The 27,800-nt window shown below is 32.7% G+C and overlaps 2 protein-coding genes and 1 long non-coding RNA gene across 5 annotated transcripts; 2 read left to right on the top strand and 1 right to left on the bottom strand.

Annotated features, from left to right (window-relative positions):
• Positions 1-1,510: 1,510 nt before the first annotated feature.
• LOC107943886 (uncharacterized) lies at positions 1,511-3,957 on the top strand. The gene is made up of 3 exons (XR_001696099.2): positions 1,511-1,581; positions 2,056-2,140; positions 3,557-3,957. It is a non-coding gene; the product is annotated as an uncharacterized lncRNA (long non-coding RNA).
• A 4,604-nt stretch (positions 3,958-8,561) lies between these two features.
• On the top strand, positions 8,562-12,795 carry LOC107943888 (geranylgeranyl transferase type-2 subunit alpha 1). Of its 2 annotated transcripts, none has more exons than XM_041095055.1 (8): positions 8,562-8,973; positions 9,098-9,260; positions 9,499-9,659; positions 9,757-9,861; positions 10,234-11,022; positions 11,122-11,302; positions 11,665-11,851; positions 12,144-12,795. In XM_041095055.1, the coding sequence occupies exons 1-8, from the start codon at positions 8,858-8,860 to the stop codon at positions 12,530-12,532; spliced, it is 2,091 nt and encodes a 696-aa protein (XP_040950989.1). In that variant the 5' UTR covers positions 8,562-8,857; the 3' UTR covers positions 12,533-12,795. The 2 variants fall into 2 exon arrangements, with proteins under 2 accessions (XP_040950989.1, XP_040950990.1); XM_041095056.1 differs by having other exon boundaries at positions 8,626-8,973; positions 11,707-11,851.
• A 6,414-nt stretch (positions 12,796-19,209) lies between these two features.
• Positions 19,210-27,131, bottom strand: LOC121218203 (serine/threonine-protein kinase CTR1). 2 transcript variants are annotated; one of them, XM_041095054.1, is made up of 16 exons: positions 26,913-27,068; positions 25,629-26,545; positions 25,213-25,511; positions 24,978-25,122; positions 23,422-23,537; positions 22,990-23,198; positions 22,500-22,907; positions 22,335-22,375; positions 22,108-22,176; positions 21,335-21,435; positions 21,160-21,244; positions 20,977-21,075; positions 20,800-20,868; positions 20,303-20,434; positions 20,050-20,144; positions 19,210-19,703 (listed from the first exon to the last, which is right to left on the bottom strand). In XM_041095054.1, exons 2-16 carry the CDS (start codon positions 26,433-26,435, stop codon positions 19,631-19,633), a joined length of 2,748 nt encoding a protein of 915 aa, XP_040950988.1. In that variant the 5' UTR covers positions 26,436-26,545; positions 26,913-27,068; the 3' UTR covers positions 19,210-19,630. The 2 variants fall into 2 exon arrangements, with proteins under 2 accessions (XP_040950988.1, XP_040950987.1); XM_041095053.1 differs by having other exon boundaries at positions 25,629-27,131.
• Positions 27,132-27,800: the final 669 nt, after the last annotated feature.

Genomic DNA, 27,800 nt, shown 5'->3' with positions numbered 1-27,800 from the left:
TAACCCCCTCTGCCAAGTTAGTGGTCATATAACCATAGCGAAACTGCTTGTCAAAACTTTGAGCCCATTGCCACGGCTTCAGGTACCCAACAACTGTCGAAAAGGTATGTTCGTTTCACCTTTCATGTCACTCTCAAGTCGAGTCATCCTTTACCCAAAAAAGTGTGGCTCTAGCTCATATGTTGTAGGTGTATTAAGAAAAGATAAGTTACAGTCTCGAGTTAAAATATTAAAACATATATTAAAAAGATAAGGTTATCCTTTACCCATTTTCACAACTTGTCTCTGCCAATCTGCATTTTTATACTCTTGGTAAAAGTTTTTCAGGATATGTCAGATGCAGTAAACGAATCTCCATGGTATACCAGAACGTCTAATGGCGACAATTATTCACTTCCCTCTATCAGAGATGATGCAGATATTATTGTCACTAACAACATACCTCCGCAGGTTCATGAAGAAAAATTATCATGATTCCATATTTTTCTTATCCACAATGGCAAACGCTATCGGGAGCACACTTTTGTTACCATCTTGAGCAACCGCAATAAGCAGGATATGCGTATATTTTTCATTTAGACATATATTATCTACTTGTACAAATGGCTTGCAGTAGGAAAATTAGCGCACACATAGATCAAACGTCCAAAACATACATTAGAAATTTTTTTTTCCTAATTGTAGTTGGTCACCTCGACCGTAATAAAGTCATGTTTGTAACTCAATGACAGTCCCCCATTACATACTCTCGCATAGCGACTATCCACCACTGTAGCTCATTATACAACACATCGAAATCTTCATATAATTGCTCAATTGTCATATGTTTAGCTATCCATGTTTTCTAGTATAATACTCGATACTGGAATCATGCTTGCATTTCAACAATCAGTACTGAAACTTTAATTGTCGGGATGTCATTCACCATTAACATGATGCATGTACAGATAGTTTTGGAATCAAGTTTCCAGTGATCTTTTGTTATAAGTGTTGAAGTGCATGTGTAAGGCCTAACAAATTTTTGTATCTCCCACATCTGTGACTTTTGGATAAATATATCTTGTATCCGCCAATTGCAACCCTCCGTCGACCTCCAACACTCCTAATGTATAATGTAACAGCTCAATTTTGGGCCTAGTCAAAATAGTAGTTTCGAGACCCCAAATCTAACGTAATAAAATTTCTTTTATTATATTTTTATGGTTTACAATTTCATAGAATAATTTCGTGAAAATCTCGTTTGAAAATTTCGACGTTTAGGCACTCAATTTTAGTCAAAAGGACTAAATCGCGTAAAGTGCTAAAGTTGTGTTCTATTAGCTAAATGCGTTAATTAGCCATAAAACTTAAAAGTTGAGGTCGTTATTGAGTAATTAGACCATTAAAGGAGAAAGTGGATGCACATGGAGTGTAATTATGATGTTGGATGGTTTAGGTTGGTATTAGGTTATTATATGATAAAATAAACAAAAAGGAATAAAAATATCATTTTTATTTCTTTGCTCATCTTCTCCCACCGTTTTTCACCAAGAGAATAGCCATTGGAGAACTCAAATTTTCAGCAAACTTAAACCCTTGCATGTAAGTGAAATTTATGTTTGTTTTTGTTGATTTATATGTTTTTGGAACCCTTGAAGCTTAAGCCAGCTAAATAGGGGACTAATTTGCAAGATGATTGAAAGGCTAGGGTTTTGGGCCATGAAAGCATGATAGTTGACTATGAAGTTTAATGGAGGAAAATGAAACCTTGTTGTGTGTTGAACATTTCTTGTTAAGTGATTTTTGTTGTAAAATGCTAATAGGGGTTAATTTGTAAAGTATGAAGATTTTGAGTTATATGAGTGAAATTGGGGATTATACGGGCTGCTATGAGCACCTAAATAATTCAGTTAGTCTTTTATGTGGATAAAATTCCATAAATTTTGTTTTACAAGCATAGGGACTAATTTGTAAATATGTAAAAGTTTAGAGGCAAAATTATAATTTTAACAAAATATGAACTGTGGACTGATTTGAATAATGTGACTAATAATTAGGCTAAATGTGATACTATAGATCAAAGAAAATGAGGTTCGGACCTAGAACGGGGGGAAAAACGAGAATTGACGATTATGTTCCTTTTTGCCCTTTTGGTGTCAAGGTAAGTTTGTATGTAAATAATATATCGTTTTTACTTATGTTATAATATTTTGTTATATTACATGAGATGTAGTTGTAAATTGAATGATTATTTGATGTAAATTATGAACTAAGATTGACTATGGATGAAATTGACAAAGTAAGAATAAGTGAGAAATTTCCTGGTTGAACTTTCAGAATAGAAAAGAATACGAAGGATGTCATGAGAACTCATGTGTAGTACTATGTGTAGGCTAATATGAGTATAAGATTTTTATTGTAACATGTGTAGTACTAAGTGTAGGCTATTATGTGTACTGGATAGCTTTAGTTACGTGTGTAGTACTATGTGCAAGCTACTACGTGTATTAGATGGTATTGGTCACATGTGTAGTACTAAGTGTAGGTTACTATGTGTACCGGATAACATTAATCATAAGAGTGGTGCTATATGCGGAACCATAGTGTATCTGTTATTATTTCGAAGTGTTCATCGGGAAAATCGACTAAGTGAAATTATGTATGACTATGTGGTGATAAGTGCAGGTATATATATGTGTATCATCATGAGCAATGTGTTCGGTAAGTTATCGAAATGTGGTAAAATTTCAAAGGAGTAAGTGAAGTGATAAAGTCTTGTATCATGCATGCAAGTTGAATTATATTATTGAATGTGAGCATATTATTATGATGTTTCATGAAAGAGTGAAATTTGAAATAAAACAGTTTTAGAAAGTAGCAGTTGTGTAATTTTGAAAAATTACCAAAAATGGTAAAAATTGAATTAAAGGTTGAATGAGATGTGAAATTAAATCTTATTGAGTCTAATTTCAAATAAAAGAAACAGAGTAAACAAAAGAATTTTATATTATGAGATATTTGAATTTTAGTGAGACAGGGTCAGAATGATTTCAGAATCCCCTACTCTGGCTTGGGAAAATCATTAAAAATTGTAAAAAAATAATCATGGGATATAATTTATATCTTTAAAATCCTAAATGGGTTTACTTTCAAAAGAAACAAATGGGAATGTCATCTGAATTCTGTACGAGAAGATAATTAATTTTTAGTGTAGAAAGGTCGAAGCTGTCAGATAGCAGAACAGGGGTAACTTTAAAGAATAAACTGTACTTATTGGCTAAACCAAAAATTCTAAAAATTTTATGGTAAGAAGATATGTGAGTCTAGTTTTGGGGAAAATTAGCAGATCTTAATTTGGAGTCTTGTAGCTTAAGATATAAATAATTTAGTAACTATGACTCGAGCAGACAATTTGATATGAACATGAATAAATAGTGGCACTATGTGCAATTATGATTGTATTATCTTAAGTACATATTGTGGAGATTTACAAAAGTTTGTTAATAAATCGCTTATTATTTACGTACCTACTTACTAAGCTATAATGCTTACCCCCTTCCTTTTATTTTTCCTATAGTGTCACAGATGCTAGCTCGAGTTAGAGGTCGTCGGAGATTCTATCACACTAACAAGTTATTGATTGGTATTGTATCAATGATCTTCAAGTATTTTTAAGTATATGGCATGTATAGGGATTTGATTATGTGTGTATATGTCATTATAAGTTGGCCTAAAATGTTGGCCTATAATATTTGATAGTTCATTTTGTATAAGGCCATTGAGGTTGGCTGATATTAGTTAAGTTATATGTTTATGATGTTGTATTTTGTGGTTGTGCAAAACATGTATGACTCAGTTTAATACGTTTACAAGTGTGTATGTTCTGGTAATGCCTCGTACCCTATTCCGGTGTCGAATACGGGTAAGAGGTGTTACATATAATGTCAATTTAGACATAGCGACTTTGTAATCCACTAACGCATTCATGTTATACCGCTTAATGGAAGATATGCACTTTTCCTTACTTTCGAATTTTTGGCGCATAAACAACTCCTCAGGATCGGAATCTACGGCCAACCGGTGAGCAAGTAGTATATCAGGGTACTTCGAAAACTCAGTTGTATGCGTCACATCGGGGTCTATGAGAGACATGTGTGTCCCAAGATTATTGTGTATCACAATATGTTGAATCTAGTTCTCGGCTATAGACACGTTAACATTTCCATCGTCATTCGCGCATTCGTCATCAATATCATCCGAGACCTCATCCATATCGGGACCACTATCACTATCGATCTTGTGATAAGAAGGATCACTACTATCATATACATTATCACCAACCGCATCAGTCCCGGATGCATCATTAAGACTGATATCTTTCTCGCGTATAGTCGATTGACTATAACGTATAATATCGAAACTACCATACACGACTTTTGAGCTCTATGTTCTTCACCTAATGGAGTGAGATTTTCAGTTGGCTCCACATCAGCTAACTCAGCAAATAACTGAATTGATGCATTTTGGTTACTCCAATTCCCACGATAAAGAGCGACCATTGTCTCCAGGTCATCATCGTCTACAAGTTCCACCTCAGTGAATTTAATGGGGTCTGTCGAAACTGAAAACTTGTAGAAAAGTTTTGAAATCCTTCTCCTACAACGTCTAACAATTTTTGCAGTAATCCTTTCCTTCATATCATCAAACGAGACATTTCTATTAAATATCATTGTTATTTGTTGGCGACATTCAAATATACATCCAACTGTTGTTGTCAAGATTACTCCATCGAAATAAACGTATACGAAAAAATTGATTATCCATCTTCAATGCTAAATATGTTAAAAAATATATAAAAATTCTCAATACAATTTCGAACAGCAAACAAATTACTTTAATAAAAGAATTACTGTAAATCTTGCACTTCTCTCATCATCCTATCAACTTTCTTCCTTTGTGCTGAAGTGGTTATCTCATCATGCAATATCATATTTATTGTCAATTATTCCAATATCTATGATAGAATTTTTTTCAAATTTCAATATTTATCTATTTTCTTCTTGTGTCATCACTAACTAACATTTAATTTATAGTTTTTACTAACAAAATAACTTTAATTTAAATTCAAAACAACATAAAAATTACATTCATAACAAATCACAATAAACAAACTAAAAAATTGCTAACAAAATAATTTATAAAATTCCTAATCCCTTTCTATTTAAAAAAACAAACATACCTTCTGCTTCCTCTTTAAAAAAAAAACAAACATATTTTTCTTCTTTCTTTTCTATTTTTTTTTCTCATTTCTTTCTTTCTTTCTTCTCCTTCGCTTCTTCTCTACTGCTTTCTTTTCTTTCTTTTTTTACCACTTCTCTTTTTCTCTACAGGGAGGACCATAGAGCTGTTAGGGAGGCATTTCAAATTCCCAAAAACCATCTCATCCCAATTCCATGACCATCTCAGTAGAACATGGAAAAACTCAAACGACACTACCCCCTTTAGCAAAACCTCACACCATTCCCCTTCCATTATCCCAAATCCAGCAACCCAAAACCATCTGAATCTCCAACCCAGTAGCACAACCTTCCCTCGAGAAACCCACCCTTCCATCAATCCTACTCAACCTCAGTCCTCAAGAAACAACTTGGGTTTGTATAATTAAGGTTAAAATAATATGTAATCTTTATAAATTTATAATTTAGTTTTTTTTATTTTTACTTTTAGGAATTTAATTTTTTTATTTTTCAGATTTAGTCCAATTATTACCGCTGTTAATTTTTTTGTTAAATTTGTTAGTGTAACTTTTTGAAATTAAAATATATTTACTCAATGTAATTTAAAATTTGACATTGTAATTAACTTGAATTTAGTAAAATAATTTTAACAGTATTGTTAACTGATAGACCTGAATTTAAAATTTGAAAAGAAAAATAACTAAATTCTAAAATAAAAATACAAAGATTAAATTTTAAGTTTTGAAGAGTAGAATGACTTATAACATATTTTAACCTAACGATGGCTTCAAAAGTGGGAATATTACATAAAAAATTTGCATAACTATATTGTTATTATCTTTTAATGCACTATTTTTTAAGGTTAAAGTACTTAGGAGATCCCTGTACTATAGGAACTATATTAAATTAGTCTATTTATTATTAAATAAATTAATCTAGTTCTTATACTATTAAAAAGAATTAAAGAAGTCTAAACTATAACAAAGTTAATTTTTTATATAAAAACTATCTTGAAATTTATCTTTTTTACAATTGCAGTTCAATTTCAAATAAAAAATTTCATTTACAAAATCATGAAAACTTTAAAAATATTAACTTTGTTAAACCATAAATTATTATTTTTTAAACCGTAAATGTTAACTATTTCCAATTTGATCTCATTGATTCCTTTTAATAGTTTAGGGACTAAATTGATTCATTTAGTAATAAAAAAAACTAATTTGAACTCAATTAATACTATCGTCACGAGAAAATTTTAAAATAAATTTTCATTTTTTTTCACCTTAAGAATCTTTCGAAAAACTCATACAAACTCAGTTTCCGATGACAAAACTATATTTCAACTAGTTCTTTCTCTTTTTTAAACCTCGATTTTAATTCATTTCTCACTCTATTTCATAAATCATGTATCATTTTTACTAAAACAACTTCTTCTTCTTTTTTTACTTCTATTTTATTTTTAGAATCAAAACCCAAACTTTAAAAAAAATTAAACATTTGTTGGATTAATTGGGAATTTGTAAATTAAGGGCAAAGAAGACTATATAGGGTTTTCTTTTTTCTTTTTTTTTGAGAATAGAGTAAAGGAATTAAGTTCACCTTTAATACAATACTATGTTGAAGTTAAGGAAATTTTATGACAAATTTCGAGTTAGGGGTGCAAAATGTAGGTTCTTCACAAGCAAGCCTTAGGTTGCAATATCATCTTGTATTTAATGGGTCATATAAGCAGCCTCTTACCGAGTGATGATTGTTGTTGTAGTTCGTGTAGGAGAAGTGAAGAAGAAAAGGGTAAAGAAAGAAAGAGAGAAAAATGATTAAATAAATAAATATCCTTTTCCAATTTCACTTGAAAACGGTGTTATGTATCACTATATTATTGACTAACAGATTTTTTTAATTGAGTTAACACAAAGTGATTATTGCAAAGGAAATATAATTTAGATATTTTTTTACCAAAAAAACCATGTACCTAAGTGAGACAAATGACTATAGTTAGGGGGTTAATTTTAAATTTAAGCCTTTTAAATATGATATTTATATTAAGGGGAGGAATACACTTTGATCAATGTAGAATTATAAGAGTTTTACACATTTTCATAGTTTTTAAATATGATTAATATTTTAGTAATCTTATTGTTATATTTCAAGTTCAATTTTTGTATATCATACATATAAGATTTTGAGTAAATTAAAGTTGTTTAACTATTTGTTTTATATCATTTTCTATAGGGTGCGCTTTTGCCTGCAATATGTTAGCAGTATCTTTTAGCTTAAAAATGCATCCTACAAGTGTGCTTTTGTCCTACCAAGGAGCTATTTGCAATTAATCATGAATGGGTAAAATCAAGGTAATTGGTACCGTATTGATGGACCATATCGTTTTTCTATTGGAACTGATATATATCAATGTCAGTATGTTTTGGTGTATCATTTTGAATTTATCAATATTTTTAAAAAAATTAATAGAAGTGTATAAAAATATTTCAAATATGAAAGGAATGATACTGAACAAATTTCAAATATCCATGCACCAGTTGATGCACAATGTTTCGATAAAGTTTTTATTATTTATACCATATTAGTAAAAAGTTAGAAAATTTATATTTTTTAATATTATTCATGTACCAACCTATGCATAATGTTCTAACCAGTGTAATTGAAATTGGGTAGAATAGATCAATGCGAAAAAGGGAGTTGGTTGCACTAGTTTATTATTGAAACAATGCAAATCGATTAAAACAACCAAAATCAATATAGAAACAACTACATTGGTTAAAACCCTAATTTAAAAAAAGTGTATATCCCGCTAAATTTGCCTCTATAAATATTATTGTGTTGAAATTTCTTATTAATTGTAATCACCAAATTATTATCTTTTGTTGGAATACGAAATTCAAGCTATAATTTTTAGGCATAAGGACAAATTTAACTTTCAATGTCCACAATTTTTTTAATTAATTTTATCATTATTATTATTTTAGCTAAATTTGACTGCTAACCTCTTAAATGAATCGAATCAGTTATTGTAATGAAAATGTTGACTAAAGCATTAAATTTGTTAACAATGTTGGCGTGGCAACTCACATGACAACTCAATTGTATTTTTGTTGTTATGACACTATTTGTCTTGTATATTGTGTAAAAGTTATTTTAAAAATTATAAAAATAAAAAATTTAAAAATTCAAAAAATTTACATAAAGTACACATAAATTGTCATGTTTAAAGTTTTAATTATTTAATTAATATTTCCGTTACAAAAACAAATCAACATTTTGATTATAAAATGTTCTCATGGTTAATTCTTTATTTGATCATTTTCTCCCTTGTAGGCCTGATATTATTTTTTTACAATAACTTCAGTCTCTTCTTAGAAGTGTAAACTTGGTTTTGCTGCAAACCTCAAAATGACATTGTCATGCTAAAATTATCATTGCCATGTCACTTTTCCTAAAGAAACTTGTATTGCAACAGCTTGTATGTGCATTTGAGTTTTGCAATCCATTCGTTTCACTATATGTTACTTGAAAAAATACGCTATAAAATGTCACTCTAATCACTTAAACATATTTTAAAAAGAAAAGAAAACCGCAGCGCCAAGCCAAAGCCACCTGAGAAGCAGAGGAACTGAAAAGGAAAAATGCATGGCCGGCCCCGAAAAGCACCGAAACCTGAAGATGAAGCGGCTTCGTCTGCCAAAGCCCAGAAGCTACGCGCTCTCCAAACTCAATTCTTCTCCTTTCACCATAATAAAATGTAATCCTCTCTCTCTCTCTTTTTTGGGTTAAATTTGTAATATTATTTAGAACTTTTTCTGATCTAATTTAGGATGACTTTTTTGTTATCATTTTGATTTTTCTTGGTATTTAAAATTGGTCAGTTACACCAAAGAGGCGGTTGAACTTAGTGCCAAGCTTCTTGAGATCAATCCTGAATCGTACACCGCTTGGAACTATAGGAAACTCGCTGTTGAGCACTATCTGAATCTGCCCGATTGTAATCCTGACTCGATCAAGTCTGTTCTAGATGATGAACTCAGAGTGGTGCGTTGCTTACTTGCTTTAAGGATTTCATTTTACTGCCCTATTTTAGTTAAACAAATGTGATTTTTTTTTACATTTTCTAAAGATCGAGATTTTCTAGTTTGGATTAGTTAGGATCTGAATGATGCTATAGTTTTATCCCATTTCACTTTATTTTAGAATTATATTTCTTTCTTTGCGTATAAGAACATATAGATATTCCTTCTTTGAAATTTATTGATCGAAGGAAATTGTGCAGGTCGAGAACGCATTGAGGCAAAATTTTAAGTCATATGGAGCATGGCATCATCGAAAATGGGTTCTCAGCAAGGGCCATTCATCGATCGATAATGAGCTGAGATTGCTGGACAAGTTCCAGAAGGCTGATTCTCGTAATTTCCATGCATGGAATTATAGGAGGTGAAATTAGTATGCCTTTTCTGTTAATCTTGGTGCGTGTAGGTGTGGAGAATTATTACTTTGTGCCATTCATGTCTTCTTTTATTATTCTTCCCAGATTTGTTGCAGAGTCAATGAAGAGATCAGAACAGGATGAATTGAAATATACTGAGGATATGATTTACGCAAATTTTAGCAACTACTCTGCATGGCATAATCGAAGGTAAAATTGTTTCCTTAAATCTAAGGTCATAATGTTTCTTTATGGTGCTTTGATTTTGTATATAGGAAGTGAATACCAATTCCTTGTTTGATAAATATATTAGTTATTTGTGCTAGATAATTGTTGATGTTTTCTGTGGCCAAGTTTCTTTTCGCTGAGCTATAGTCAAAGTGTATTAATAAGTTCAAGCAATTCACTGTAATCCTGCCCTTGATATGGTATTTGTTGTTGGACTTAGGCTCTAATTGTGTAATCAAATTTTGTTTTAATGAATAATTATTCCAAATAGCATCTTGATTGCTGGACTATAATGTGTCTCTCCATGCTCAATATATCTGCTAATGATATGAATCGCATGAATAATTTCTGCAGTGTATTGTTGTCTGCTTTATTTGACAAAAAGGCTGAAGGATTTCTCTTGAAAGAGAAGGTCTTGCCAGAGGAATATGAATTCATACACCAAGCCATATTTACGGACCCTGATGATCAAAGTGGATGGTTTTATCATCTTTGGCTACTAGACCAAACAGTTACAACTGACTCTCCTCTCCTTGCTTCATCTTGGCCTGGTCATGGTTCTGATGTCCTTCTAGTGGGAGATAGATGCTATAATGGTTCTGCATTTTCTCCATTTTCAGCTTTGCATTCTGATTCAGGGTCATTTCCCATTGTTCTTTATTTTAATCAACCTGTTAGGGGTGTAAACTCATCTACAGTTACCGTTGAATGTGGATTTAATAAAAATGAAGATCTTCTTTGGAAACCACTTTCTGCAAGTAACTCACAAACTGCACGAGTTTGGGTTGCACATTTAAAAGTTTCATCTTCAGATCTTCATTCTACAGTTGAAGTTAGTGTTGGACATACTAAGGGAATCATTTCAACAAGAGGGTTTGAATATAGCCATCCTTCAATGCTTTCATTTAAAGTACATGTACAGCCTATGGAAAGAGATTCCTCTCAAGTTTCAGTTGCAGAAAGTATTTCATTGAGAGAAGAAAATTTTAAGGTCTATGGAAAACAATCGGAGGAATCAATTATTGACTCTTTTGATCAACTAATTATCAAGAATGGTCATGAAACAACTGCATCTAACTGGCGTTTTGAGGCTTTAGCTAAAGAGATTGAATGCTTCCGTGAACTGTTATCGTTGGTGGACTGGTGAACTTGGATAACTTAATTATTACCTTTATTGAACTCTTAGGAAGCACATTTTTAATAATGTCTCTTATTTTTGGTTTTTTTCTTCCTTTTCTGTAGTAAAATTGGAAAGCTTACACTTGCTAGATTACTGAAGGCTTATGATGCAATGTCATATCCGTTCGCTAACAAACTGGTGCATTCAGAAGAAGTTCTTGAGCTGTATAGTGATTTGATGAAATTGGATCGAACACATTACCAGTTCTACAAGGATGAACGTAGCATTGTCTTGCTACAGAAGGTGAGTGCATACTTTCTCAGTGATTTGGTCACTAAAAGCATCATCATTTAAGCTTTAGAGTTGGACTGTTGTTGTTTCCGATGTTTTGTGCAAGTAGCCAGATCTTTTCTACAACGTCTAAAATGTATGTTTACTTGTTAGGTTACTGTATTTTATGTATGTTTATTTGAATTGGTACTTTGTGGTGGAAAAAAAACCTTCCCCTAGACAGCTAAACTTTGTGTTATAAAGATTCTGTGCATGTTTGGTCCTCTCGTTTGTTTTTTTTTTTTTTCGTTTTTCACTATTGTACTAATTTCTGGTGTAGATTGTTAGATTTGCATATAGGTTAAGTGAGAACCTTTTGTCTATCTATTCTGTAGGTGACATCTAGTAAAGGGTCTTTACTTCAACATTGCTTTCAGTATAAGGACTCGGTTTCATCAGCTATATGTGGTCCTATCTGTCTCCGGCTGAATAACTTATCACTATCACGGATGGGAGCTTTTGAGAAATTATTGTGGGTCCAAATGTTAGATCTCAGCCACAATGAACTACAATCAATTGAAGGTACTGTACTCACACTAATGTTTCAAAATATTGTTTGTCGAATTGGAGACTATTCAATAAGTTCCTTAATACTTGAGCTGTTGTTAGTATTTCTTACAAATTTTCAATTTCTGTCTTCCCACTCCACTTCATACCCTTTTATTCTTAAACGTATGAAAACAAAGAATCCAATGTGAATGTAAAAAATGCATGATGCTCCTTTTTTGGGCCTTTTTCCTACTAGTCTGCCCTGACTTGGAGTAGAACCTTTTAAGCAATTTACACTTGACTGAATGTATTGTTTTAATGTTAGGATTGGAAGCTATGCAGCTCCTCTCTTGTTTGAGTTTGAGAAACAATAAACTGAGAAGTTTAACTGCTCTGGAGCCTTTGAGAAAGCTCAAGTTGTTAAGAATACTGGATATTTCATACAACCAGATTGGTGATCATTCTATTGACACAACAAGGTACGTGTGCTCTTCTCCTTTGTCTCATTCAGTTGGAAGTGAATTGAACAGGGATGAAACCGTGACCAGCGATGTTGCTCTTATTAACAATTGGGAGGCTTTTTATATTTTTAAAGACTTCAACTTGAATCAATTAGATATAGTGGGGAACACAATTGCTGATGAAAAGTTTAAGTCAGTTCTGGTTAAGATTATGCCTAAACTTAAGCAACTAGATGGCAAACTCTTAGATTGAGTTTCAATACATTTGCTTGGTAATCTCTACATTTGATATCCACTTTAGTTCCCACACATTACCATATTCTTGTTATAATTTGAGACTTTTTCTTGTCGTAGCATGAGAACTTATTGAAGATGTTGTAATGTTAAAAGGTGTTGGTCATAAAACATTGAATAAAAGTTTGACCAATTATTTTGTATGTGGGATGATTATCTGCTGTAAGAGGTAAACCATAGTTCAATTTTTGTACCAACAAAAGAAAAGTACTTTACTTTTAATTTTTATGGCGTTCTTGCTGTTTTAAGCTTTAGGGGTTCCTTACATCTCAGAGTCCCCTTAGCAGCTACTAGTTATACAACTTTCACCATTTTTGCTTAATTTGTACTTCATACAGGTTCGAGTCTAGACCCAAAGTGAGAATAAAAAAAGTTACAATCTTTTTGACTTTTGTTTTTGGCTGTTTTAATGTCATGGTTAGAACATTTCTTTAAAACATGAGCAACTCTGAAAATCCACTTTCTATGGTCGATGTTCATTGCCTTTCTTTGAAACTTGAACTGGTCTTATGCTGTCGCAATGATTTTGTTACAATTGCAACCCAAATTTGGAGAGTGCATCATGTGGCTCGGAATATAGTAGCATTGGATCACAAAAGTCAAAGATGAATCAAAAGTTATTGTAGAGGATTATCCGGCATCGATGAGATTGATCGAGTAAATGCTACCCAAAAAGACAGCGACATGATCGAAGGTGCCGGAAATACAGCTGGTGAGTATCTAAACTGTAAGCATCTTGAAATGAAGAAATTTAGAAATTTGACTGTTAAAGTGACAAACCCCTGTTGTACACGCATCACTGCACAATTTATCCGCAAATCCCAATTTCAATATGGTAAGTCAAATCAAAACCATGGAGAACAAATGAAAGGACCTAACAGAATAATGTGGTAGAAGTAACATGGACGCCCCTGTTAAGACTCATATTACATTTAGTCAATTAATCTCTTTACATTAATTCAAAGAACTAAATTATTATTTTTGTTAAGAATTTTATTCATTTGTACTATTAAAAACTAAGGTGGTTAACGGAATAATCAGACAATGACATGTGACGTGTTACGTGTTACGTATATTTTATACTAACATATGGGGACTAGTTTTTAACAGCAACAATAGATGAAATTTTTAATAGAAAGACTAATTTGTTATTTGATTTAACGTATAGGGGTTAATTTGTTCAATTTTTAAGTAGAGGAGGCAGAATGCAATCAAATTCTTAGTATAGAAGCTTTTATGGTACTTTTATTGAATTAGGACAATAAATAAAACGTTAAACTCACCAAATTGTCGCCCAAAATAGCTTCCATTTTTTTCCTCCACATGCTTTAGCAGTCCCTCAATACATGAACGAGCTAAGATACCAAGAACTAGCCCAAACATAGCAATGAAAAGATAGCTTTATTCATGTTTTTCAACTTAGATGCCATTATAATTTGGAACTTGCTTTCTGGGTTTGTAAGAAGCAACCCAATTGAAATGAATAAGGAACAATTTTGGGTTTTCGATGGTCTCAGATTTCTCTTATATAGATGATAAGAAAACAAGTTGATTTGCTGAGTCAATGTTCATATATTATAAACAAATATTATTCAATGAAAATCTTCTCTAGTCAATAACAATGGGGATTCCATATAATTAAGAATTAGCCAGTACTTGCGTTTCATTTAAATATGTTGGTTTTGTTTGGTTGATTGATTTGAAACTTGCCAAGCACGAAGTCAACTTCTTTGTTTTGTAGAATATACGTTGTTATGTCAACTCAAATCTTCCATGTGCTTGAGGGGTTTCCCCCTTATTCGAATATAGTTTAATTAATTTAAGTTGATATCTTTTAAGAAATTCAAATTTTAATTTTCCTTGTGTTCTAAACTACTAAGTTTTGCTAGTTTCTTTTCTTTTTAATTGTTACTTTAATAACTTGGGATAGATACCAAAACTATACATAAGCTATAGTTTAATGTGCAATTGTATACATGAATTTTGATTTGATCTAACTTTTTTTGTAAATTATTAACACAATTATTGATATAACATCATTTTATGTAAATAATTATATTTATTCAATATAAAAATAAATTGATGTATTTATATATTTAAATGTGCATGATTAAATCAAAATTGAAGTTTTAAGTATACATTTGAAGCATAATTAGAGTTTCACGTGTATAGTTGTACCAAATTAAAGTTACTGTATACAATCGTACATTAAATCAAAATTCATGTATAATTTTAAGATTTATCCCCAAGACAATGCCAAATTTTGTGTAATCGATTTCTAAAGTTTATTTTATGTTAAGTATACATGGTAAGGTAATTTCTGTATCAAAATTAGTACAAGTGACCTCCTAATTTGTTAATGGTAGAACTTCAGTGATGTAACTTGATGTTTGTGACCTACATGAAAGCTAAGTAACCTAAAATATAAATTATCTACTTTTGGTCCTTAGATCTTTTCATATTAATTTCATGTTCTTATTTAAAATTGAATTATATAAAGTATTTTTGCTTCATTTGATTACTAGCGTAATAATATGAATGAAAATTTTATTTATTGCATTTGTATTACTATAGTTAGTACAAATTTAAATTTGAATTAAAAGACTTATGTAAAAAGAAATAAGATCTCTTTAAAATAACAAAAAAAAATTCATAATCTTTACCAAAATAAGTCATGGGTGTGATTAAATATTAGCAATTTAATTAGATTATTGCCAACTTATATTAAAACATGTGTAAAAAAATAATACTCCTAGCATTTAGAATTTATGACAAATCCTATTACTTTGTTTATTTGTCAATTGCTCCTCTTTAGCCACTAGCAAATTTTCACATTTCCAATCAAATAACATGGCATTCCAAGAACTAAACAAATGTTTATATTGCAATGAAGGTCAAATATTGATTGTTTGTTCACAACTTCATGGCTAGAAGCTAAAGAACCAATGAACAAAACAAAATGATTAAAAAAAATTGAAAATTATACTTAAATCCCATGATTGATTTTCAACTGATTTAGCATTTTCTTTTCCTTTCCCTACAATTTGTAACACCATTACTTCGGCTTGACAGTCATTTTCAGTTCCAAAACCTCTTTTGCCTGCCAGATTTTGGACCAAAACATTGCCGATGGCCAAGTCACCATGATTAATGTGTTTTAAAATTACAATAATTTACAGAGGAAAAGGATTATCTGCCATTGATGAGATTGATCTTGTAAATGCAACCCAGAATAACAAAGACATTGGTGAAGGTGCAAAAAGCAGGGATCCCAAATATCTAAACTGTAACCACTTAGCAATGAAGAAATGGAGGAATTTGATTGCCAATGTAACAAATCCATCCTTGATACTTCTTATCACAGTGCTTCCAGCAAGTTCATCTGCAAATTTCGAGGATCAATTTGCAAAATTTTAGTACAATTTCCAATTTAAAAAAAAAGAAAATGAAAGAGAATAATATTATCAGTTTATAGTTCAATGACTATGAACAATATTTCAACATTGAACTCACCAAGATAGCTTCCAATTTCATTGTTTTGTGACCCATGAAAATAAGTGCGAGCGATGACCCCAACAAGTAGTCCAAGCAGGGCATGGAATATTATAGCCCGGTTCATGTTCTTCAATTTGGTTGCCATTGTTATGAATCGAAAGCTTGTTTAGGCTTTTTGTGTGTGTGTGTGTGTGTGTGTGTCCTTCTTTGCACTCTTTTTTTCTTTGATGACTTTTTCTTAAAGCAAATGGTCTACAGCAATGGAGATGACAAGCTTCTGGTTTTCAAAGGACCTCACTGTCGTCTTATATATCCGATTAGAAACCGAGTTAATTCACTGCGTCATCATGCATAATTTTTAGACTTAATTAAACAGTTGACCCTTCAATGTTCTTTTTTTTAGTTAAGTAATTAAACTTTTTTTAGTCGAATCAAGTACTTAAAATTTATTTTCGTAACCAATGTTATTTTTACCTTTATATTAATTAACAAAAACTTTTATATTTAATTAAAAAGCGAAACCTCATTAAAATTTATTTACATGAATTTCACTAGAAAATTAAAAAAATATATATTAATATTAAATAAAATAAAAAACACATCCTCTCTCTCTCTCATCTTCTCCACCTTAATTTATACAGGGAGAGGGAAAGGGAGGGAGAAAGGAAGGGGAACGGAATTTTTTATTTTATTTAATATTAATATAATTTTTTATTTAATTATTTTTTTCTTCATTTTCTAGTTAAATGAAGGTAAATTAATTTTTTAATGACACGTGTTACATTCTAATTGGTTGCAAGGTTTTTTAATGGACGTAATGATATGGATCAATATTAGTTACAGAAATAAAGTTTATGTGCTTGATTTTACCAAAAAATAATTTAAATATTTAACTAAAAAAATCATAATTTAGGACCAACTATTGAATTAAGGCTAACCTTTAATAGAAGATTTAATTTCTTAGTAGGAAGCTTATTCCGTCAAAAACTAAATGGGAGTAAGGAGAGAGATTTATTAGTTATTAGTGTTTGTTCCCTCAATAAAACTTCACGTATTTATTTTTTTACGTGAACTATATTATTAGTCATTAAATTATGGATAAATTTTCGTTTTAGTTATTTAAATTATGGGTCAACATTAGTTACAGAAATAAAGTTTATATACGCGATTTGACCAAAAATAATAATTTAAGTACCTAACTAAAAAAAATCATAATTTAAGGACCAACTATTGAATTAAGTTTAATTTTTAATAAAAGATTTAATTTCTTAGTAGGAATCTTATTTGGTCAAAAACTAAACGGGTTAGGAGAGAGGTCTATTAATTATTAGTCTTTGCTCCCTCAACAAACCTTTCCTTATATTTTTTCTTGGGTAAACTATATTATTAGTGGGTAAGTTTTTGTTTTAGTCCTTTAACTAAAACCTATAATTTGATCATTGAATTATTCAAAAATTTTTATTTAAATCATTAAACTATTTAAAAATTTCTATTTAAGCCACTAGACAGTTAAATTCTATTTTTTTAAAAAGTTTCACCAGCTCCAAGCGAAAATTTGATGATCGATATAGTGGATTGGTACCCATCAATGAATAAAAGAACATATCATAGATCTAAGTTGATTTGACGATTTTTTCGTGAAGAAAAACCTATTTGAATTTCATTTCAAAAACTTGTGACGTCCAAAGTTATTTCGGGAAAAAAAACTATTAAAAAGAAAGAGAAGAGAGCTTTTAATTAGTGCATACAATACAAACATAGAAAGCCATATAACATTAATTTTCACATCCGAGTGACTCAAATGAAGACTTTTGAAGTGACTGAAATGAAAACTTTTGAATAATTCAGTGACCAAACTATAATTTTTTTAGTTACGTGACCAAAATGAGAACTTACCCCTAGTTTAGTAACTAATGACTAATTTACTTTTATTTCTTTTAAAATATTTAATTTCTTCCGTTTATTTCGACCTTAATATATGATTTTTTAATCAAATGTTGAATATAATAAGATGGCATACTGCACTTTTAAGAAAAAATATAAGTTCGAATAAAGCACGCTACACTCTTTAAGAAAGATACAAATTCTTAAAAATGACATTATTAGAAAATGTAACTATATTTCTAAAATAATTAACTTTCGTAAATAATAAAATAAACATGAATAATACCTTAGTTATACCACAAAATATACGGACCAATCATTTTTTTAAATTATATATATATTTTTTATTTGACAATATATTCGTAACTTAGTTTATTACAAATTAACGAAACACCAATTTAATTAAAAACTTATTAACATATTATTTTATATACAAAGGAAATTATATAATGAAAATACTTTTTTTATATTTTTATTTAAGATCAATAAAAATTTAACCTTACGATTTGAACCACGACGGAATAAATTTTAAACAATTAATTTTAATATAAATGCCGTAGATATGTGATAATCTAGTTATAGCAAGACCCTAAATCCAAATTTGACAGACTGTTAATATCTCCATTCAAAGCTTTTAAGTCATCTGAATATAAGAAATGGTTGGTGACTTGCAGATGAAGGTCTTGCAGAGCACGAAGGCGAGTACATCATATAGAATAAGGTTAAGCCTCCTTTTTATAAACGTTTTCAACTCTGCAGATTCCTTGGACCCCTACCTCTCTTCAATTTTAATTATAATACTGTCAATGCTATGCTTTGAAGTGACTCCTATTAAAGAAATAAAGGAAGACGACATTACGTTGAATGAAATGAAAATCTTTAATATATATGATTGGTAAATAATTACTTATGTGGAATATATAGCCTCTAGCACGATGGCATCTCTAGAGCAACTTAATTTAATTTTGGTTCAATCCCATCCCACCGTCACAGAAGTTGAGAAACTGTTTGTTCATACACTGGAGTAATTTAATAAAACATAATTTTAATATATATTATTAGCTGGTATAAAAATACTTTTAATAATATATTTTACTAAAAATACCACTTCCTATTCTTGAATCCAAACACAGATTCAAGCACATACCTCACCTATTCGATCTCACTGCCACCCTCACTCTCATTCAATGCTGATTTGACAGGATCTTAACTTCCAGTCTATTACAAACGTGGCAAAATGAATAGAAAAGTAGGGGCTAAAGCAAACTTTTTTTCTTGCTGAATCATCTCCCAAGTTTTTTGTTCCATCATTGGCATGATTAAGAACACCAAAAACACAAAACGGGAATTACCAACATATCATAACCAATCCGAATTCATAAACATTTCGGAGTTTACATACACTGGCAAATTGCTTTATGTAAGAAAAGGCAACCCCCCATGCAAAACCTACATATAATGAACACAGCAACTCATTACAGCTTTGCTATATTTTTTCCCCTTATTATTAATTATCGTTATAGGCCTCAAATTCTAATGGGAACTGCCTTCCAAATGGGTTAGATAAAACATCTACAGTTGCCTGGAACCAAAAACAAAGGTTAGTGGAATCTCCAAAATCAGCTGCTTTCAGGTTATTCTAACGACACCCATTGTTACTGTTTTCCTTTCCGCATCGCTACAATGGAGATTTTAGCAACTTCTTTAGTGTTATTACTATATTACCAAAAGACGGCCGTTGAGCGGGATCACTGCAAAAGTGCACATATAGCAACTATCATCAGGAATTTTTAGTATTCTCAAATATAACTCCAGCAAATCCAAGAAATACTTGGCCCCCATGTTAGTCGGGATAGATGTGACCGTGAAGTTCAAGTATGTTCAGTGAAACTTGGGTTTCTTTTTTTTCATTTCTCTTTTACTTAGAGAGTATAAGCTACTGCTAATCTCTCTCCTTATTGGCCGTAAAGCTGCTGCTTGGTCCTACCCGGACCGATGCATACAGAGAAAAGATAGAATAGGGAAGTCTCTATAGCTAACTCATCATCATATAAAATTAAGTGCAGTGAATATATCTAGGAGAAAGTATATACTTACTCGGCCCAACAAGATTCCATGAGGGAAACCAACTTGGGGGAGGTGTTAGGAGGAATGGCAAGCTTCCTATTCTGGAAAGCTACAGCACCAACCACCTACAATTTGCAGCACCACAAGAAACGGGGTGACGGAATTATGAAATACAGCATTGAAATACTTCAACAGTTGGTCAATTACGTTGATATTTATGATTGCATTTGGTAAGAATAAGAAAAGACCCATAATGAAAAATAAGAAAACCAAATTTATCAACCTGGGCAGGACTGAGTCCATTCCATGGTTGTTGCATGGTAATAAGTTCCCATAGGATTACTCCGAAACTGTAAACATCAGATTTTTCATTTGAAGGCTCTCCGCGAAGGAATTCTGGAGCCATCCACTCAGGCTGAAAATGAAAACAAGGGATTTAGATGCTGATTGTTGCAATAGGAAGAAAAGTGTTCAAGGTACATGAGATTGAAAGAAACATCCAACTTCATATAGAATGCGAGTCTGCAATGATTGTATCTGTTCATCATTGTACAAAACTGAACAAGGACGGGGTTTTATGATAATGATTGTGATTGTTGTCTTTAATATAGATTTAATGTCATGATTTGGAATCACCCACATAGCAAACCAACAATAGCTGTGGTAACGTATATATTTGATATATTTGAAATAATTGCCTTTAAAAGCAAGCTACCTACTGGTGTGTGCACCAGCTATAAAGCCAGTACACAAGAGAAAAGGAGGTTACGGGGTACTTACTGTTCCCGCCACAGATTTTGATGATATAAAAGTGCCCCCTTTGAATCTAGACAATCCAAAATCACAGACCTGGGCATGACATAAGAAATTGGAAATTGTTCATTTGAAAAGAAAAATTGCAAAACAAACAAACAAACAAAAAAAAAAAGCAAAATGAAGAACTCTTTATTTATATACCTTAACTGTCCAGTTCTTATCAACCAACAGGTTGGGTGACTTGAGATCCCAGTGAACTATGGGAGGATTAAGGCAATGAAGATAGTTGATCCCCTTGGCCTATTTCCAACATAGAACATTAATGTTGTGCTAACAGCAGATTGCGACAATAGATAAAATGTGCAAGTAGAAAACAGTACGAACCACATCCAATGCCATACGCAATCGCCGCCTCTGATCAAGTGTTTCTCCAGCACTAGGCCTATGAATGAGGCGGTATAAACTACCCCTGTTTGACAATGGCAAAAACCAGGTGTCAGCCATGTGTTATTTCTCATAGAGATATCATTTCATTATCTTAAAATATAACAGTTATTACCTAGGAAGATACTCTGTCACAATTGACAGATGAGGTCTTTTTGTAACAGCACCCATAAAAAGGACCACATTTGGATGTCGAACACGTTTCATTATAGCAACCTGAAAAATGCATATGAACAGAAGTTATAGTTAATATCAAATGACTACATCCATCTCACTCAGGAATTTATAGGAGTTAGTAACATGACACGTGCTCCTTCACATCAATGCATCACTAAGAAATAGCCTTCCATGCAAGGGTGAATCTAGAATTTCTTTTAGTAAGCGCCAAAATTGAACAATAAATTTTTGGGAGGCTAGAATATAATTTTATCATATATATTAGTGTATGATTTCATCATTGTTGATAGGACTAAAACAGAATTTTTTTTCTTTTTTGGGAGTGCCAAAGTGCAATTTTACCATATATAAATTTATAATTTAATTATCCATAAAGGGGCTCAATTGAAATTTTTTAATATTTTTGGAATCCTCCCCTGCTTCCAAGCACAAATACAAGTAATAATTAGATGATTGCTTTTGATGATCAAGCGCAGAAACAGATCATGCAGGGAAAAGAATCCCAAAAGAATAAGAATAAAAAGCAGAAAACTTAATGGTACGATATTAGATGAGGAGGAGCATGCCTCAACTCAATACACAGAAATAGTTGCTGCATAACATGTATTACTTATGCAATGAGAAAATGGCACCTTCCAAAGGAAATGGAAAGTTTTAACACAATACGGATTATAACATTTATTGATTTTTTAGGTTTTATCCACTACAAACCTCTCTCAGAAACTCTTTCAACTGATCATCATGAAAATCTTGGACAGTCAAGACTTTGACAGCAACATCCTGCAGTGGAACAGCAGTTGTTTATTACCATAAGACTACAGCAACCCCGCATTCTATACATTCATTAACCAAGGGAAAAGAATTATATCAAAATCATCCATCATCCATTAAATCCACACACCAGTGATTTTCAGTTGCAAGAAAGAAAAAGTACTAACCGATCCATGCCACTCAGCACGATGAACTGTTCCAAATGAGCCTGCAAAATGAGATTTGAAACAAAAAAGTCAGTATGAGCTTCACTGTTTATCTTCTGAGAGAGCCAATTTTTAAAATGCTTGAAGATAAGGAAAGATGAAGTATAGAAGGCCTAAGAGAAGTACCAGCACCAACACGCTCCTTAATACGCAATTCATCCCATGATATCTCAAGCCAGTCCATTGCAAGAGAAGGTTCAAGATGTAGATATCTCGGGATGGAAACAGTGGAGAACCTGCCTTGATTATCAAGTTCAGCTCCTATCTCCTCTAGATCTGACTGACTAGGTAAGTTAACTTTCAACTGCTTTTCTCTTTTTACCACTGGACTTCCAGATAAACCAATTTCTTCTTTAAGTGTTTGTTCTTTGGCAACTTTATCTCTGCAATGTCTAGAATTCATTGTTGATCCAGCTGCTGTTTCCAAAGGCATCCCCTTTCCAGAAGAATCTCGATCAGTTGCTGCATGTATTGATGGCTTTTGGTTTCCAAGCAAACCATTGTCCTTCAACTGTTGAGATTTCTCAACGCCACCTGCAGGAGATTGAACTTCACTGTTTAGTTTCACTTTTAAGAGTTTGATTTATTTTGCAGAATATGTATCCAAATGACTTACCAGAATGTAGAGGACTCCCAAAATGAGAACTAGAACTCTTTGAGTCTATTATCTGACAGTAAGATGAATTATCCATGTAAGGTTGCTGGAATTCTTTAAGATGAGAAATTTGAAATGGTGAAGGCATGGCAGAAAGGAATCCTCCATTGATAGATGAATCTGGACCATGCACATTTCCTGGCTCCCCAACAAGATCAACTACATATTCCCTGCTAGACAATGTATTAGCAACAAACATATAAAAAGAAAGAGAAAATTTTGGAAACGAATGAAATTCTATTAAAAAAAGGAAGTTTTGTGCACTTCTTTATATCCTGACATAACAATATAATGGAATGGTGAGAACTGTGATGATATTAAGTGTAAAATAACTACACCGCTCAGACAACTGAACAAGATTAAGTAGAATAACTAAAATTTTGTGTAGCTTACCTTGATGACTGTCGGTCATCTTCAATTTTAACAAGGCAAGAAGAACGATGATCTGCTGCACAATATTTGCATCCTTTAGCAATCCTACACGGCAAGCCTATATAATCTGCCAATTTCTGAATATGTAAACAATACACCATGTTAGTGAAAAATCCCAAACCAGAGCCATCAGCTGCAAGACATCTACATTTTTAGGGTGACCAGGCCATAAGTACACGAACATTTTACACATCAGCATAAACTCATAAATCGATAAAATCAAACACTCATTCTTCATCAGGTATCCTGGTCTAGCAAAGAGAATATCATGAAGTGGAACACTCGGGAACAAGCTAATGTCTTTTAAATATTTTAAATTCTGAAGAAGAGAAGATGTCTATCTAAAAGCTTTAAAAGTTCATTTTACAACACCAGGTTTCAGAAAGCAAAATCCATTCTTAAAAAATGAAAAAATAATTGTTAAGAGGGGAAATGGCCTGGTCCTCCCATGAGGACCCCATAAGAATCAAATATTTCACAAAACCTTGTGAATTCACCATGGCAGGCTACAAATACCTCACTGAATGATCATGGAATAGGGAGAACTCATAATAGACTGGCTATAGTTCTGGGTGTCACTGATGCTCCTAATTCAGTTGCAATACCAATGCCCCCTGTTAAAGACATTCATATATGATTTAAAAAGTTCTTGTACTATAGGAAAAGGTAGTCCTTGTTACTGGAAACTTATACATGAGAGTCATTTCCAATAAAAAAAATTTTGAAACACTCACTTTCAGTCAAAATAAAAGAAAACTTATCCAATCCAGACCTTCAAAAATACATACAGTAGATATGCACCCACAAAGAAAATGCTTTTCATTCCAGAAGAATTTCAGACCAAAGAAAAGAGAATAAGAGAAACAGAAACTTATACAAGAGAGTCATTTCCAATAAAACAATTTTTGAAACACTCACTTACAGTCAAAATAAAAGAGAACTTATCCAATCCAGACCTTCAAAAATACATACAGTATATATACACCCACAAAGAAAATGCTTTTCATTCCAGAAGAATTTCAGACCAAAGAAAAGAGAAAAAGAGAAACAAACATATAGGGTAAATAAGATCACATATGAAGAACCCTTCTCAAACTAGGATCACTCAAAAAGTTCCCAAACTTTTACCCCAGCACAATCTGCCTTACTGTTCTACATCCCAGCATTTACTAGCAGTTACTTCTACCCCAATTGAACTTTGAACTTCCTTTTCAAAGTTTTAGTCGTTGCCAAAAACAAAACAAGGAATATAGTTCCATCGATGCTATAGGGGACCTAATACTAGAAGTTCAACCCAAGATTTAAACACCCAACCACTTCAAAAGTACAATAAAAATAAACGTCTAACGTTCAATACTACCTATACAAAACAAGGGTTTGAATTTAGACAAATTTATACATCAGTACTTCTTCCATCACAACCTTTTCTCTAGTGTTTTTCTTTGTGTGCGTGTGGGTTGATCATAAGTATTTGAGATGATAAGCTACACCAACAAAAAAAGGCTATGTTTTGGCACCTTAAAGAGGATTGCACGATGCCTGCAAAGTCCAATGGATAGGCTGCCAATGGGAAGCACAATACACTTATGAAAATCCTTCAATCTCGTACTGACCAATTTCCAGCGTTTGTGAAGATCCCCTTGCTCCACCGGAAAAGTTCCCCTAAATATATAACAATTCAAACACAAAGGAAAATAGATTAAAAAATAGTGAAAAAAATTAACCCTTAAGGGAAAAAAGGGAGAAACCTACCCCATGTATATAGCAACAAGTTTTCCAAGCTTCTCGACCAACACTAAGGTATTTTCTGAAGCACAATATAACTCTTGTGCTTTATCTTCGAGTTCTTTGAGACGGTTATCCCCGCGTTTATCAACAAGAACAACCTCCATAGATGTCTCGTTGGGTTCAATTTCTTTAAGAGACATTAAAGGTGGTAAGCGTCTTCCTTCTTCAAACTCATTACACATCACCCATAGATATGGATTCATCCCAAGAATACTATAAAAACCATCTGAAATCTTATCACTATAGGATAAACACCCACTAACCTGCAAATTAAGCATACAACAATCACATATTCACATTCAATACCTAAAAGAAACTATTAAGATCAAGTTCAGGATATGAGAAAAAAATCAAGCGACAATGACGAGAAAATAAGATACCCATAGACGATAAGAGACAGTTTCTGCATCGGTGGCACCAGGTCCGCAAAACTCTTGTAAAAGCAAGGGTTCACTGAGGAGACTTGCGTGAGAAGTAAGCCTTCTAGCTAGCATAATCTGCAAATAATAACTCTCCTTTGACTTGAGAGCTAAGCTATCTTTTTTCTCCTCCGACCCCGGTTCCTGTACTTCCCCTGTCGCCGGCACAGCCGCTGGAGATGAGTCCTTAGTCCATGTATCTTTAACCTCACTTGACAAGTTACAATCCAATGTCGTCCCAGAAAACAAGCTCCCTTCATAACTGCTACCACTCGAGAACCTCGGCAGTGATACCTGGCGGTCAAAGTTTCGGTCAACACTAAGGTCATTAACAACGACGGTGGTTTCCGGCACGGGAGGAGGAGGCGTCGGAGCTGGCTCTGGAGGTAACAACAACTCGCGATCTTCATGATGATGATCAGTAATCGATGGTTTCACGTAACGTGATCTGTCAGTAGTAGTTTTTTTCTTGAATAACAAATCGCGGAAAGTAGCGAGCTGTTGTTTCTTAGCTTGAAGCTTCTCGTCGGTGAAAAGATCCGACAACGGTGAGTAATCAGGCTTAACAGCTTCCACCGCAAACTCTTTCTGAGCAGCCGCCCTTGAGATCGACTTGCTCCGGTCATTTTCACTAGCCGCAGTTGTAGCAGCTACGGCTGATGTTTCTTTATCGACCTTTTTCTCGTGATCCAATAGTTGTTTCGTAGATGTTTCGACCCCACGATCGGGAAATTGCCTAGGGAAGAAGTAAGTCGTTCGATGAGGCATTTTCTCACGGGCCTCACGAGATCACTTACCCTTCACTCTCTTTTTCTCTTCGTTCTTTTCTCCCCTTTCAACACCCAACTCAAAAACCACCTTCACATTCCGTACAACTCCTGCAAATGAAAGTACCCCAAAAACCCAGATTCAAGCTACAAATGAAAAGAACCCCAAAAACCCAGATTCAAGCTCTGATAAAAAGACGAAGAAAAAAACCCGATGATATCAGCGAAACTGATGAAATTTTATGAATGAAAAAACAAAAGGCTTATAATATCGAAAGAACAACGTAAAGTTGGCTTGGCTTTTAGTATTTAGTAATATAACCGAATAGAAAGCTGAAGTCTAAAAAAGGTTTTCAAAGGGTTTTTTTCTTTTCTTTTTTTTGCTGTAGTGCAGCTAAGAGAAAGAAACGGTGGCAATATTTATTATGAAATATTAAAATATAAAAGAAGGGAGGTGAAGAAGGTGTTGAAAGCTAACGTGCACCGGATGCGTGGACCTGTCGTTGCGTAAAAACGGCACACGTAAAATTAGAAGCAAACTGGAGATGACACGTAGTCGTAGAGCTGTGGATGTGCGCACCTAGGGGTAGGATAGCAGCAGTAATGGCTAATGGGAGTCCCCGCGGGTTTTTCGTATTAAAAGAAGGGAGGAAGGAAAAAAAAGTAAAAAACAGGAGATTTAAATACATACAGTCTCGCCGTCGAAATGGTGGCGAATGAGAAGGGGCTATATCGTCATCGGGAAAATTCCAAAAAAACAAATAAATAGAATAATAAAAATAATAATAATAATAATAATAAAAGGTGAATTAGAAAATTGACGAAATTTATTTTCTTAGATTTTGTTTTTTCAAATAACGGGATTGGACAGGTTTTCTGTTAGCTTTGATTGACGGCATGTGACGTTTCCTTTTGTGCATGAATAAACTTTTATCTAATTTTGCTTTGAGTTCTTATATTTTTGTATGTTTAAAATTTTAGTCTTTATTGTTTAATTTAATAATTGAAGCTTGATTGATAATCACGGTTGAAGGGGCTGATTCTTTTGAGTGAAGTTTTTAAAGTGTCATTTGCCTAGAATTAATGGATTTCTTGACATATTAGTATTGTCTTTGATTAAGGTTTTGACTCTAATTTTATGGAGAACTTGAGTGTCTGAGGTAGTAGGTTCAATAGAGTGGAGACGTTTTGTTGAGATAGAACATGCATGGGCTGGTCTTAGTGATAGCGTAGTTGTCCACAAGTGCCCTATATATTGTAAGGCATGAGCTTAAACCCTACCAAGTGCAAATGCTCATATTTTCTTTGTAAGTGGTTGTACGTTACGCATGAACCATCTCAATAAAGCATTCTCACTTTGTTGAAC

Source organism: Gossypium hirsutum, chromosome D06 (genome assembly GCF_007990345.1).
Source record: "Gossypium hirsutum isolate 1008001.06 chromosome D06, Gossypium_hirsutum_v2.1, whole genome shotgun sequence".
In the NCBI taxonomy this organism is placed as follows: Eukaryota; Viridiplantae; Streptophyta; class Magnoliopsida; order Malvales; family Malvaceae; genus Gossypium; species Gossypium hirsutum.
Note: the sequence above shows the minus strand (reverse complement) of the source record. Positions and strands in the feature narration are given on the sequence as shown.